Source organism: Coenobita brevimanus, chromosome 114, assembly GCF_032717465.1.
Source record: "Coenobita brevimanus isolate Jiangsu-jjx chromosome 114, ASM3271746v2, whole genome shotgun sequence".
NCBI lineage: Eukaryota > Metazoa > Arthropoda > Malacostraca > Decapoda > Coenobitidae > Coenobita > Coenobita brevimanus.
Window position 1 is genome coordinate 21121090 of NC_137067.1, and position 16483 is coordinate 21137572.

General features: G+C 42.3%; 1 protein-coding gene across 1 annotated transcript in view; it reads left to right on the plus strand.

Annotated features, from left to right (window-relative positions):
• Positions 1 to 11060: 11060 nt before the first annotated feature.
• LOC145418391 (uncharacterized) overlaps positions 11061 to 16483 on the plus strand; it is a 38240-nt gene continuing 32817 nt past the window's right edge. Inside the window, exon 1 of the mRNA XM_080286794.1 lies at positions 11061 to 11612. Within this exon, the coding sequence (XP_080142920.1) occupies positions 11061 to 11612 (552 nt within the window). The remainder of the gene's footprint in view (positions 11613 to 16483) is intronic.

Consider the following 16483-nt stretch of genomic DNA (forward strand, 5'->3'; position numbering starts at 1 on the left):
TCAGCACTGGAAAGACACTTGGAGTGGGAGGGGTTGGGTATAGACCTCATTAACCCCTTCACTACTAGAGGGTTCGTCAGAGTTCAATAAAATCGTTTAGTAAGACCAAAAACAAACTGCAAAAAGACGACATCGTAGTAGCAAGGCTAACATTATCGCTTTATGGGAGACTATACAGCAGATACCATTTCCATGAATCCGACTTTGGTTATTGACAAGACAAACCATTGCCCAAGGCTCAGCAGTTCTATACGCCGTAGATATCAACATCACATGTCACCACTTGGGTGATAGTAAACTCACACTGAATACATGCTGGGGCTGTCTTGTTTACAACTGGCGTAATGGTATTTGATGCTGTAGATGGCAACAAATATCACTACTTGGGTGATAGTAACTTCCATCCACACTGAGTACATACTCGGGCTGTCTTGTGTACAACTGATGTAATGGTATTTGGGAGGGTGTTATTATGACTTGTCGGTGGGGCCTGTGGAGTACTTGTTAAAATACTGAAACAAAATTTAAACCCCTGAGATTTTCCCTACCACGCTATGAGATCGATCTCGCGTTCTTTCGATGTACATTCCTGATACCGTCCCCAAACTGCTTACGATTTCACCCCGAGGACTGTGTGTGTGGGGGGGGGGAGGGGGAACTAAATGTGTTTGCCTGTATTAGGTTACAGAACAAAACAACACAGACAGAAGGCAGTAGGGACAAAAAGAGAGAGAGAGACAAATGAGAGATGCAGACAGACACAGCAGTAAGGCGAGTGTCTGATAAAACTATGGTACATTTGCGTACTTGTATCTGGTTACAAGAGAGAGAGAGAGAGAGAGAGAGAGAGAGTCGGCAGCCTGAGCACACTGATTCGAGGACACGTTTTTTCTTACCTCATTCTTGTTATCTCTAGATGATAATATTCAGGTAGGAAGGACCACAAGTATTGAAAAGATAATGACGGATAAACTAACTTCTCCAGTTCATAAAGTTTCTCCTAAGCTGGTAAAATTCGTCTGCATATAGCAAGAATTTTCTGATACATTTTATTAGGTTGAAAGGGGTAAGGTAAATAAAGTTTGTGAATATGTGGCCTTCGTGTCCGTCACCCAGCATCACTCAGGGGTGCCCAAACCACCACCAATATCCCTGACACAGGTTTACCATTCACCACCAATATTCCTGACACAGGTTTACCATTCACCACCAATATCCCTGACACAGGTTTACCATTCACCACCAATATCCCTGACACAGGTTTACCATTCACCACCAATATCCCTGACACAGGTTTACCATTCACCACCAATATCCCTGACACAGGTTTACCATTCACCACCAATATCCCTGACACAGGTTTACCATTCACCACCAATATCCCTGACACAGGTTTACCATTCACCACCAATATCCCTGACACAGGTTTACCATTCACCACCAATATCCCTGACACAGGTTTACCATTCACCACCAATATCCCTGACACAGGTTTACCATTCACCACCAATATCCCTGACACAGGTTTACCATTCACCACCAATATCCCTGACACAGGTTTACCATTCACCACCAATATCCCTGACACAGGTTTACCATTCACCACCAATATCCCTGACACAGGTTTACCATTCACCACCAATATCCCTGACACAGGTTTACCATTCACCACCAATATCCCTGACACAGGTTTACCATTCACCACCAATATCCCTGACACAGGTTTACCATTCACCACCAATATCCCTGACACAGGTTTACCATTCACCACCAATATCCCTGACACAGGTTTACCATTCACCACCAATATCCCTGACACAGGTTTACCATTCACCACCAATATCCCTGACACAGGTTTACCATTCACCACCAATATCCCTGACACAGGTTTACCATTCACCACCAATATCCCTGACACAGGTTTACCATTCACCACCAATATCCCTGACACAGGTTTACCATTCACCACCAATATCCCTGACACAGGTTTACCATTCACCACCAATATCCCTGACACAGGTTTACCATTCACCACCAATATCCCTGACACAGGTTTACCATTCACCACCAATATCCCTGACACAGGTTTACCATTCACCACCAATATCCCTGAAGCAGGTTTACCATTCGCCACCAATATCCCTGACGCAGGTTTACCATTCGCCACCAATATCCCTGACGCAGGTTTACCATTCACCACCAATATCCCTGACGCAGGTTTACCATTCACCACCAATATCCCTGACACAGGTTTACCATTCACCACCAATATTCCTGACACAGGTTTACCATTCACCACCAATATCCCTGACACAGGTTTACCATTCACCACCAATATCCCTGACACAGGTTTACCATTCACCACCAATATCCCTGACACAGGTTTACCATTCACCACCAATATCCATTCACCACCAATATCCCTGACACAGGTTTACCATTCACCATCAAGATCCCTGACGCAGGTTTACCATTCACCACCAATATCCCTGACACAGGTTTACCATTCACCACCAATATCCCTGACACAGGTTTACCATTCACCACCAATATCCCTGACACAGGTTTACCATTCACCACCAATATCCCTGACACAGGTTTACCATTCACTGACCATAGGCTCGTAGGCAAAAACTAATTCATTACTTCAAGACTTTATCTCCACACCTGGCCAAGCCCCGGACATTATTAGCCGGATCGAAGCACAACAAATTAAGTATTGTAGCGGGATTTTTTTTTTTTTTTTTTTTTTTTTTTTTTTACAGCGGGGAGGTTTTGACGAGAGGCAGAAGTTGAGTGGCTCTCGTGATGAACATTATAACACCAAATAGGCAGTAAATACCAGCGGTGAAATGAACTAGATTTTATGCTGTTCATATACATAAGGAAGCACTGACTCGCTATTCGAATATTCAAGCGCGTTAGCCTTGTGAGCACCTAAGTTTTCTCTTTCCTTATTACCATCATCAGGAGACAGCCGGAATGAAATACCAAAGCCTTTAGGTTTATACTATACCACTACAGAACCAGCATTATTATATGAATCGCTTACATCAGCAGTTTGGATGTTCGTGCAGATTAATGTATGCTTTATATGGCGGAAATGTGTTTCTATACTTCTGAAAGGTGTAGCCTGGCCAATGGTGAGTGTGTGGGAGTAGGGCACTGTGTGTGTGTGTGTGTGTGTGTGTGTGTGTGAGAGAGAGAGAGAGAGAGAGAGAGAGAGAGAGAGAGAGAGAGAGAGAGAGAGAGAGATTTTTTCACGACTGCCAGGAAAATCAGCGTATACCTTAAGGTACTTTTATTTTCGGGTCCCATGTCAGTCAACTTCGTCTGCCAGCCACAGTGACCAGACGGGAAAAATGTAGCTTTCCCAGTACTAACAGACGGTAGCGGCTGGTATGATATAAAGTTTAGTGGTCTGTGGTAATGGTGATGGAAGTGGTAGCGGTGGTGAGTATGGTGGTGATAATGGGTGTGGTGATGTAAGTATTTACTGGTGGTGATAATGAGTGTAGTACAGGTAGCAGCGTGGCGAGAGTGATGGTCGTGTTTTTTTTTTTTTTTTTTTTTTTTGTAATGGTGTTAGAGATGATTGTGGTATTTTTGTAATGATGGTGTTACAGGTGGTGGTGGTGATGGTGATGGTGGTCGTGATCATGGTGTTAGAGGTGGTGGTGGAGGTGATGGTGATGGTGCTGTTTGTGCTGGTGATTTTCGCAGGAATTATGGGTGTGGCTCGGTTCACCCGTCATCGCTACAGATTTCTAAAGAAAAAGATTGTTGACTTTTTCGTTCCCATGATCGGAATATATTTTGTTAGGGGAACAAAAAACACTAAGTATTATTAGCGTTAACAGTGCCTATGTCTGAAATATTAATGAGGAACTTTCTTTACATGCCGAATGAGATGAAAGGTGCAGATTTTTCTCAGCTCCGAATTTACGAAGTTTTATATAAGACATTTTACCTACATAATAATCACCGCGCAAGTATTTGTTTGCCGTATCTAAAGAGAACAAAAAATAAATAAAAGTGTGCGGTCCAACGGACGGGGTTTGCTTGTGAAATAAACTCGATGTCAAAGTGCCTGAATGGTGTAGGCTATGAATCATTGTGCTGTGCATTTACCAGGGCAGTCTGTTGACAGCCATACTACCTCAGTGCTTTAGCTCTCTCTCTCTCTCTCTCTCTCTCTCTCTCTCTCTCTCTCTCTCTCTCTCTCTCTCTTTTTCTGGATCTTAGTTACACACAATTTTTTTTTTTTTTTTTTTTTTTGCGTGTGGGTGGGGGCATAGCTGAGGGCAGGGTTAGGGTGTTCAATACGAAGACGACGATGTTGATCACGATGATGATTTAAATATGGCTTCCACACACATACCACAATTTCCAAACACTAAACAAATGCATATAGATATCTGAAGGTCACTGGTTATCACACTCCTAAACTCCTGAAATAAACATTAAATTACAGTACAAATATGTACCACAGCACATACAGCACATGACATTGTGAAACATGAACGAAACATTGCCATACCTGGGTCACCCAATGATGCCAGTGCAAATATTACCCTTGGTGGATTTTAGTCCCCGAAACTGACCAAAGCGATGAGGTACAGAATGTTATAGTTAGGTACCAGCTTAAGTGATTCATCTGTGTCTGAGAAGTTTGCTCATTTATTATGGTCATCCAACCCACTGAAGAACAATTTCAACTCTAACTCCTGAGAGTACACAGTAAATTTGAGTGTTTCAACTCCATAAAGTATTCTACACATCTTTGCATCCATCCATCCATCCACCCATACCTGCATTGTCCCATCTACAATATAGGAAGCCTGGACTAGGTAAGTCCAGATATTATAGGTAAAGTATACCGGTCCAATTTCCTTGAGTGGTGTTAGAATATGTAAGTAACGAACCTCAAACATCCCAAGGATTTAGACCCACTGGACCACATCCGGTTGAAGCTACATTTGTTGCTTGTATGGTTACCACCCAATGTAGTAAATGGTTCCCACTGTGGTGTTTGAACCTCTCAAGTGCATACACTTCACGTTCATAGCATTGCTATACCGTCAGTCCAGAATTGTTGACCAAAGAATTTATCGCCATCTCGTCATAACTATTGACCGTAACCGTACTTTCTTAACACAAATTTATCGACATCACAGTAGTATTGTAAACAAACATAATCTCCGAACCAGTAGCGTAGTCAGGCCAGGACACTTAGATAGCTTGTGGCCTTGAGTCTGGCCTCCACAAATGGGGGGACCCAAGGTGCGGCCAATCCCTATTCTAGGGGAAAACCTATGGGACAATGTACACAAACTAATTCATTTGAAATTCCATATGAGGTGCCAGTGGTAGAGCCAAGCGTCTGACTGGAGGGGGAGGAGCCCCACGCCATGGCTACGCCAGTGTTCCGAAATGCTGACCTCAGCTCAATTTTCTCAACATAACGTTTTCGTTATTTATCCTTCACTTGCTGGCCTCAACTCCCTCCCAAATTGCCCGTCTTATTACAGAAAAAATATATATAATAATAAGTATAATTCAGGTAAATGTATGAAGGTGATGTGGCAAAAACTGTGCCCGTGAGCGAGATTCGTGGTTAATGGCCACCCTGACTCACTCGACCCACCTTTTTGTGGCCTATGGGGCTGATGGCCTGAGTGAGGGAGGGCGGGTTGGTGTGGTGGTGGTGGTGGTGATGAGGGGGGGGGGTCTGTTTCTTTCTCTGATTCTTTCTAAGAGTAGTTTGCTGTCTCTTTCTTTCTTTGTCATGTGTCTGTCTCTCTGTGTGTGTTAGGGAGAGGGAGGTACAAAAGAACACCAGATAATGACCACACAGACCAGACAAAACTTAAAATCCAAGCGAGAAAGTCCGTCTCTATTGTCTCTACAAAATAAGATTATAATTAATGGGGAGTAAATTGAAGCTCATTCCCCATCCAACCCTCCCTCCGGCATAACAACTTGCAGGGAAAAACTGAGAAGAATTACCCCGAAGGAAAGTAAAATCCTGCTGAGACGTCTCATAGGGTCAACGGAATATACTTTGATCACCCAGTCTACCGCCTGTTATTCTGATCAAGTCAGCCGCATTTATCTCTACTAACACATTAAAGTTTTACCACCCTCGCGCTGGCTGAGTCGAGAGCAGGTGTTGTTTTGTTGACTCACACGTGGGCGTATGTGTGCGTGCGACTGAGTGTGAGTGCGCTTGCTTGTGCGTGTGTGCATTTATAAACAGAATGTGGTAACTAATGTTTTTATTCAGTTTTAACCAAATTTGTTGGAAGGGTTCACGGTTCGCCAAGGGGTTGATCTATTACCAAAAGATCCAGATCACAGTGCTAGGTCATAGTTTCATCTAGCAAAGGCATCTTTATTATCCAGGTAAGATCAAACACAGTGGCATGGCTAAGGGTAAGGTAAAAACGAAGGGTGTCACTACTAAAATACTCAACTAAAGGTCGCGGACACAGGGCAAGATCAAAGGTCAACTCGTGTGTCTGTGTATGAACAAAATAACTAAAACACTTTTGATCTGGTTTGGATCAAACTTAGTGGAAGCGTTGAGGATCAGCCATGGGATGGACCTGTTATTTTTGAGGGGGGTTGTCTGGAGCTGATGGCGGCAAGTATGGGAGAGGGAATGACTTATCCCTTCAGCAAGATACGTTTGTTTTTATCTTAAATTAGGTGCCATATCACGATTTCCTTTAGATTTTGACAATTAATTCACAGTGGTAGATTATAAATGGAGATATCCCCTTCACTGCGAGAAGCTTCCTCGCCGTTAGTTTGTATTAAATGGAGATAACAAAAACATGAAACTAGAATGGCAGTCAGTGGAGCGCATACCTCCGCCATCAACATCCATGCAATATTCACTGAAAACATTACAAAAATGTCGAAAAATTCCCTATCTAGCAATGTTAAAGAAAAGGGAAAAAAATCCTGGATCCGCACCTTTATCCGGATCCGCACCAAAATTTAAAGGAGTCTGTTCTGGGTCAAGGCCCATTCTTCTACCAAGTTTCGTGGAAATCCGTCCGGTAGTTTTTCTGTAATCTTGCTCACAAACCAACCAACTAACCAACAAACAAACGGACAGGGGTGAAAACATAACCTTCTTTGCTGAGGTAACAAAACGTCATCATTTTGAAAGTAGTAAAGGATGGAAGGACAGGTGGAGTGAATTGTGGAGACCTGCAGTTAAGTGGATCCTGGGGTGAACAAAAGTTTACTGCTATATTGAACCGTAAAATGACTGTTTTTTACACTACTTAGTAATGGACGCCTTTAATGGAAACTGTTTTATTGTCTTTTTTATGTCTTAGACGACGAGAGGCCACTGCTGAACAGAATAAACTCGTTTGAAGATGACAAGAATTTCTGTCGTCATGATTAGATTACTGGAGACTATTTTAACCCACAGGCAATGAGAGATTTTGAGGCAAGTTTGCGTCTGAATCTCTGTAATTCCTGCCAGGCAGTTTGTGATACTGTGATACAAGTGAAGGCTTCTGCAGCATTCGAGACGAGTTGCATGAGCATCTTAAGTGTCTTATTCCACCTAAACCATGTTTCTACACTATGAACGCCATTGATTATTACCTGTGTATCAAATAGACCCATGTGGCTAATGGATGATCCTTAATTTATTAACCTACGAAATTTGCCATGCAATAAATACTGGGAAAAATTAAGAAGTCTGTGCACATATAAAAGTCTTTTAGTCATTGGCCCGCCTCATTGTTCTGACAATCCTGGCAATCTTTTTCACCCGTTTAAGGAACATTCTAGGTGCCTTTTAAACACATTCTAATCATAGTTTTTTTTTTTTTTTCTTAGCACCCTTCGCGTGTACCAAGCCATGTGTATGCTATTAATTCATCACCCTACGTAAGAAAAGTGGAAGATATAAGTCAGAAACAGCATAAAAGTGGGGGAACTATCAACATCGTTCCCAGCGAAATGGACCACACACTCTTGCACACGCCACGCAAGCTCGCGAAATCCTGTCTCTATCTCACAGGCCTAACCACCTCTTAGTTGAATGCTATTTACTTCACAGAAAAACTACACCAACTTGACAATGACACGGATATTACTGAAGAATGAGGTGTGGCTGCTGGTGAGGTGGTGGATTCGTCTTGAGTGTGGATGATGGGTGTTATGGCAATGTGGGTTGTGGATAATGAGTAGGCTTGTCCAAAAGTAAATACACGTTTTGGGTGGTAATACATAAATCTTGAAAACGAGGTGGGGGAAGTGAGGTTACTAAGTGAAAGACAGATGGCTGGGATAGCAGTTTAACTCATTGAATCCACTAATATGTTTTGCATTTTGTTCTTGCTGCCACCAGATGACTTTGTTGATTTTTTTTTTTCACTAAAGTTGAGCATAGCTTTGACATAGCTCTTCAGTACAACATATGTCTTTTAAACTGGATAATATAGTTTGAGCGTAGCTTGAATAATATATGAAAGGCGTGTAGGAATGAGGGATTTAACTCATTGAAATCGCCGACTTTTTTATATGTTCATATATTTCAACTTATTTACTTATATTCTTACTAACTCAAGCAAGTTATGTTCAGTTTATGGAGGGCATCTAGCAATGAAGGATTTAATGAAGGCGAAGCCACCAGACACCAAAGTTTCGCTACTATCATCTGTGATTTTTTTTTTCTAACTTCCAGACGATGTTATTCAGCTTAGGAGAGATTTCTCGAACTGAAGGGATTCGATGCAGTTTCGTTAACCCTTCAGTACTAGAGATTCCCCTTATGTGAAGTATAATCTCTGGGGTCCCAAGAACAAACTGATATGTAGAAGAGGTTAAAGATCTAATAAAGTCTGGCATGTAGATAGGAACACGGCCAGGGAGGTTTGGTGGATGGTTGATTGTTAGACCGTAGCTGTGAGGTGAGTGAGTGGATGGTGGGGAGAATGATAGACAATGATTGTTGGAGATGGCCCGATAGTAAGTGGAAGGCGAAACACGTAGAACAGAGAGGTGGGAAGGTGGGTGAGGGTGGTGTAGTGTAACCTGTGTGAGTGGCAGGTGACAAGGGAGTATATAGGAGTTGGTGGGAAGCGAGGTAGGAGGCAGGGGCCATAGGCAATCACCATATTCATCAGCCATTCAGCAGAGGCCATGTTTTTGTGCCAGACATTGGCATCCTTGGGGAGAAATTATGATGAATTTGCGAGTCCATTTTTATTATTATTATTATTAATTTTGTTCTCTTAGGGTTGCATACTGGTTTGCTTTATGGATTTCTTAACATTTCTCCTTAGACGATTTATTTTGCCTCTTGTCCCTTCATTACTATTATTTATAGAGTTCTGTAACAAAGATGTAAGACCCATGTAAATTCTTCTACTCGTACAATAGTAATATTATCTCTGTCACAGGAAACTTCGTAGTGAGCCTCTCTTAGTTATTTCGTTGGCATACTGACTGTGAATTCTCTCTCTCTCTCTTTTTCAGTATGAAAATGTTCTCTACTTTTGGGGGAGGGCGGGGAGTAGGGGGTCGTATTCCTGTTGACTTAAAAGACATTATAAGCCCCCTTCAGCTGGAGGGCAGCATATTCATGTAATGTTGCTACTACCATATGAATAACATTTATTCAACTTGGAAGAGCACCGTCATAATGATGGGATTGAGGAATGTTATGTGTAACCTCCAGTGTGAATAGTTTCCCAAAGTGAATAAGTTGGAGATAGCAGAAGGTTATGCCAACGAGGATACGGTTGGTACGAGACGAATGATAGTGCTGTGTGGTGGCTGCAGGACTGGCTACCTGAGAAAAATTCAAGCTTGATAACTGATGACTGTACAGGTATGTATAGGTTGTCTAACCGGAGAAAACAAGGAAAACTATCAGTAAAATAAGAGGCATGTACTGGTAGTAGGATAAAATTAAATTATGCTTTATACTTGAAGTGTACGTGACAGTACAATGTGTGTGTGTGTGTGTGTGTGTGTGTGCCATCGTCCAGTCTTAAGGATCAATAGATGTGTTCGTGCTGACCAGTCTCTTGCATGTCTAATAACATTTGTTTTCTCTATGTTGGTCTCGTGCTAATATTCTTTTTATGTGAATTCCCTTCCTGTCTCCTTTATTTGGCTTATCCAGCAGCTTATCTCTTATGTCACCTTCTATCTCTGTTTATCACACAGAAATTGATTATTGCAATAATAGGTCTTGCAGTATGTAACGCACTCCCGCTTCAGTTATGTCACATTTTATAATTTATGATATGGCATTCCATTCCATGTTAATGGCTTTGGTCGTTTGCCGTTTTACCCCTATCTACCACTCTGCCCACCCACACCCCTTCCTTGTCCACGATCACCTCTGGCTGCATCCCACACTTACACCCACACCCGTATCCTGTCTATCTTCAATTCATCCACAAGCACAAGCATATCCTGTACCCGTACCCCACGGCCCCGCTGAGGGGGGTCACCTTGACGTGGTGGCGGGGCTTGAAGCGTGGTTGGCGGTGCCACCTACTTTGGAGGCACGCCTACCTTTGTAGGGTTCGGCATCTGTCGGTCACGTGGACCAAGCACCCCCTACATCACTGGTGGAGGAGGTCTGCTGGTGATGTTAGTCCCTGCCCATTTGCCACCTAGGGCGAGACTGTTACCTCCCCACATGTTTGCCGTGCGTGGCGTCCCGTAATACTAGGAGACGGGAGTCCTGGAGGTTGAGCGATGCTGCACGATGCGCCCTGCAGCTAGCAATACACCTCTTTGGTCCCTTATTCTGGCTAGACGGGCGGCCTGGTTGGGCCCGACCAGGTCAATCGGCTGGTCATGTGTTGGCTAGGGTCAAGTGGGCACTGGGGGGCCTGGTGTCTCCTATCGTCCTGGTGTCACCCTTGCCCAGGTCCCCGAGTGGTTACCCACGTATACTCTCCCGCTACCTCTGGGGTCGCCAGTGGTGTTATCCATGGCATATGACCTCCCCTTGTTGGGCTCCGTGGAGGGTGGAGGGGTGGGGGAATGAAGTTATTTTGTGGCAAAATATGGCAACGAATATTCATAACTCTGTTGATGACGCTGGCTCTGCACCCGGACATTCTTTGGACTCCTCACTTATTGCCATCCTGGAGCCTTTCCAGGCCCCTGGGGACGTTCCTCTTGTTCCCCAGCGTTCTGCTGGGAGTAGGAGGAACTTCCGTCGGGTTGGTTTGGCTATGGAGCTCTCCCCAGAAAACATGGTGCCACAGTCTTTCACAAAATATCTAGTCCTAAATTCCTCTGTAGGTGGATCAGTGAAAGAGATAGATATTTTTGAGTTATACCATGCAATTTTAGCAGCTTGTAAGAGAGAGCCAAAAATTTCCTCTCAGGGGGATGGAAGCATCCTTAATGAGGTCTCCTCACTGGAAGAGAGTTCCCGGCTGATGTCTTTGACCTCAGTTTCTGGAACAGTGGTTTCCTGCACTCCACACGCTACATTTAACAGATGTAAAGGAGTAATTTTTTGTCATGACCTCCTCCGGTACTCGGAGGCGCGATTGTTGGAGGAGCTGCGATCTGCTGGTGTGGTAAATGTAGAGCGCCTGCAGAAGAAGGTAGATGGTGTCTTGACCCCTACACCGACCTTGTTCCTAACATTTGACAGATTGACCTTGCCTGCCTCTGTGAAGTTGGCTTGGCTATCACTTCCGGTGAAACCATACATACCAACCCCAAAGCGCTGTTTCCACTGCCAGGGATATGGGCATGTCAGCCGCTTTTGCCGCCGTGCACAGACTGGCATTCCTGGTGTATGTGTCTCCTGTGGTGGACTAAGTCATACCAATGACCGTCCAGGACCCCTTCAGTGCTATCACTGTGGGGGTTCTCATGCTGTAAATTCTAAAAACTGCCCTCGCTACTGCCTGGAAAAGGAGATTTTGTCTATTAGAACAACCGAGAGGGTTTCATTTCCTGAAGCTAAGAAGAGAGCCCAGACTCGCTTTTTCCAGCCGGGAGTTACTTACGCTGCTGTCCTTTCTGGAGTGTCGGTGCGGCGCCCTGTATCTCAGAGGAAGCCTCAACCCATTGCAGTGCCCTCTGCTTCGACTAGTGATTTGCAGATTGATGTCCCCAAGGGTAGTACTGTTTGTGAGACTGAACCTCGCCCACCTTCTAAACTTGCAGTTTCTCCCCACATTTCCGTGGCTGATGCCTTGCACAATTCTGTTGTGGTGGCAGATGTCCACACCGACCAAACTCCTTCTCCTGTCTTACCCAGTGTGACTGAGGCTCCATCCGTACCTAGCAAACGCCAACGTTGTTCTGTCATAAAATGAAAATGTCATAAAAGACTTTGTGGTTCCTTTGTGGTTGAGTTATATATATATTAGACTTGTGGACGAGTGGTTTTTATATCTTGGAGTAGCTTCCCATTTGTCATGTAGTGACAGGAGAGGTAAAGACTAGTATGGGACTATTTTTATTTGTCCTGGAAATATTAACAAGTCTCTCACACAGAGCGAAGTATAGAGTCCCGCTAGCTATCTCTCTGTCTCGCTCTGGCTCCCTCTCTCTCTCTCTCAAGTTGCTAAGCCCTTTCTTTTTCTGACCTGCCTGTTCTAAGGCTTGTCTCCTTCTGAGCTCTCTTTCCTAAATTCTGGTGTAGCAGGGGTGTGTCGCGTGTGTTCCTTGTGAGTGGAAAGTTCTAGCAGCCAGTGTGTGAGTATGTGTGTATGTGTGTGTATGGTCACTAGGTCTTTGTTCATGGTTGGACTGCTGACAACTAACTGCATCATCTCCTTACTGGCTACTTCGTAATCTGTCGTCAGCTTTTCCTCAGTGTAACTTGTCATTTCCTTTTCCCAGGCTTGCATAGGGCTATCTATCTATTTATCTATCTATTATGATTTGTAATTATAATACATTGCTCGGTCACGCGAAAATGGCGTACCATCGACAGTTAATAGTCCTAACATATTAATACATATTATATACACATTATAATGAACTTATAAGCTAATTAAGTGAAATACATAATATTGTAAAAGTAACATAATTGAATGAATATTGTATACATATATTATTCATAGTAAATAGTGATTATTTAGTAATATTACATTTTAAACAAGTTGTATACATATTTGAATAAATGCATTAAAGTAAATTATTTAACTGTAATACAGTATGTACTTGGGTTATTACAGTGAAATGCATACATGCAAGAATAAAAAATAGTTTAAAATTAAGATTATGGTAAGAGTTATTAATATTTCATTTAAAGATAATGGTACTGGTCTGCCATATATGGGTCATTCTTCTTTGTATTTTATATATATATATATATAATTAATACTATATACAAAATATATACACTTCATTCAGGGTGGTTAACTGTGATGTTAACTCTCCCCCCACTAAATAATGACTCCAAATTAGCAATTCTTGCATGCATTCTGTGCATTGCGAACAGCAGTACTGCAACTACAATGCAGACGATTATAAAGACAGTAGGTGCTGGGCTATACACATAATATGGGTTGAACATACTCAAACTCAAATCTTCCCAGGGCATCATTGTTTCATTGATCAGCTGCATAGTTTCAAACTTAGGTGAAGTCAGCTTAATACTTGTGCTCATGTTTAAGTTCATATCAGGCAGTGGGTGGAAATGTTTGTGTGTATGATTGAGAATGGCATAGTGATTGATGGTGGATAAAGTAGACATGGCTGGTGTAAATACCGCACAGTAGTCTGGTGCTATGTATAATCCTGATGCTGATGTATGAGATGGTGGTATATCTGGACAGACTATTGTTACATAGCCAATGATTTCATTATCCTTTGTGTAATTTTAACGCACAGTATGCTGCATGTTTGATCACGAGCGTGTTCTGCCTCAGTCCCCCCCTTCTACCGTTATAGTAGAGTAAGTCGTCCTTTCTGTTATTCAGTGCGGGATTTTTAGCTCTTTGTCCCCATGGCTTCATTTGCGCGTCCTTCTTACAAGTTGTATCAAGCTCTGCTGGCCCCTATATAATGAGCTCAGTCTCTGCATCATTGCCACTTAGATCTGCTCCTCATTTTGTTCACATCTCTGTCCTCCCCTGTACAGTTATTATTATTGTGAATTTCTCAGGAAGTCTCCAACCATCTAGCAGCTGTGTGATTTGAGTATAAGTGTTGTTGCATTTTGTTCTTGTACTGTATAGCATAAGGTTAATTCTTAGGCCTGGAAAGTTTTTGTAAATTGTGTAGAATTCATTTTGTCAGCCAGTGGTAATAATAGTTTGTATCTGTAATTATTTATCTTGCATTAACTGAGCATTACCCAGTGTTTTTCATTTCATCAGGGCTGACTTAGATAAATTTACTCATGCTAATTTCGTGTTAATAGAGGCTATTGCAGTTAACCATATATTTAACCTGTTTTTGCCATTACATTATCCTTATGAGTCCTGAATGTTTTGTTGTTAGTTTGAGCATTAAACTTTAACTTGTAATTTTACCTAACTCTTTTGTTTTGAACCTGGAACTTTACGGGACAGTAGTGATTTTTTTTGTATTCTCACTTAAAGTGTACATTATCTTTCTCTGTTCCGTAACATAAATTTGGCGACCTCATATCAGGATATTCAGGATATTATCATAAGGATATTGCTTGATATTTTGTGACTGTTACTTATTCATGATGTCTACTATTACTACACTTGATGAAGCCAAAGATTTTTTGTCAAATGTGCAAACAGTGTGTGATGTAGAAAACAGAACAAAGAATGAACTTAAGCTTGTTGCTCAACAATTGTTAATTGCAGTTCACTCTCATCATTCTAAAGATCAAATTGTTTGCATGATTAATAAAAGCTTGTTTAATGTAACTCCTCCAAATGAGCAAACGCAGATTGAATTAGCTAAGTTACAGCTAGCCCTGCAGGAGGCTCGTGTTAAGGAGGCTGAATTTCAAGCACGTGCTAAGGAGGCTGAGTCTCAGGCTAAGGAGGCGGAGTCTCAGGCTAAGGAGGCGGAGTCTCAGGCTCGTATTCAGGAGGCTGAATTTCAAGCAAATGCTAAGGAGGCTGAATCTCAGGCTCGGATTCAGGAGGCACAGATACAGGCTCAGGCACAAATTGAACTAGCTAGGATTCAGGCAGACCATGAGTATCGCATGAAACAAGGTGGAACTGGATCATCTAGCTCTGATGATTTTGATGTGGCTAAAAATGTTAAACTTGTCCCTCCTTTTAATGAATCTGATTTAACAAAGTATTTTCAGTTGTTTGAGAGGGTAGCTACAGGTTTTAATTGGCCTAAAAAGTATTGGCCAGTACTCCTTCAAACTGTTCTCACCAGTAAAGCTCAAGTAACTTATGCATCTTTGCCTCAGGATCAATCTGATAATTATGATGTAGTTAAGAGCTTGATTCTTAAGGCCTATGAGCTTGTTCCTGAAGCCTATAGAGTAAAATTTAGGACAACTTATAAGCAAGATAAGCAATCCCATGTTGAGTATGCAAAAATCAAAGAAGATCTGTTAGTGCAGTGGTTAAATTCTAAGAATGTGGATTCTGATTTTGGTAAATTTAAGCAGATGATTTTGCTGGAAGACTTCAAGAGGTGTATTAGTAAAGATGTAAGCCTATATCTTGATGAGAGAAGAATAGATAATTTGTCTGATGCTGCAGTTTTAGCTGATGAATATGTTCTCACTCACAAGAGATATTCTAAAGAAAAAGGGAAAGCTGAGAGTAAGTACGTTGCCTCTACTCAGAGTACAGGTAACAGGAAAGAGAATAAAGATGTTTCTCAGGAAGTAAATACCAGCTTCACCTCTAGATTTCAGAAAAGTAAATGTACTTATTGTAGTAAGCTTGGTCATACTACGGAGAAATGTTTCAGGAGACAGCGTGATGTGAACAAAAAGGAGTCTTTAAATATTCAGTCAATTGGTCTAGTGTCCACCCTTCAGAGTTCCCAGAATTCTTTAACTGAGTTAACTGAACCTGCTTTGAGGGGTAACTTAAATTCTCATGATGGAGCTCCTCTTTTGAGCAGTAACGTGAGTGACACTCTCAAGAGTTCATGTGCTAATTTCCTGTCTGATGGTTTTGTCAGTCCTCTGGACAGTAATGACAGGAAATCAGTTCAAATATATCGTGACACAGGTGCTTGCCAATCCCTTATGCTGACCAGTGTTCTAGGCTCTAATGTTAATTCCTCTGATGAAACTGTAATCTTACAAGGTGTAGGGAATAATTACTTCTCTGTCCCTCTGTGCAGAGTGAATTTAGAGTCTGGTTTTGTTAATGGTTCCGTTATGGTTGGGTTGGTTGAGACACTCCCAATGTCAGGTGTAACTTTCTTACTTGGAAATGATATTGGTGGAAGTCAAGTGTGTCCAGCTCCTCAGTTGTCTAGTGAGCCAGTGGCTGCGTCCCAGGATTGTGATGTCCCTGATGTGTTCCCTGCATGTGCTGTCACTAGGGCTAAG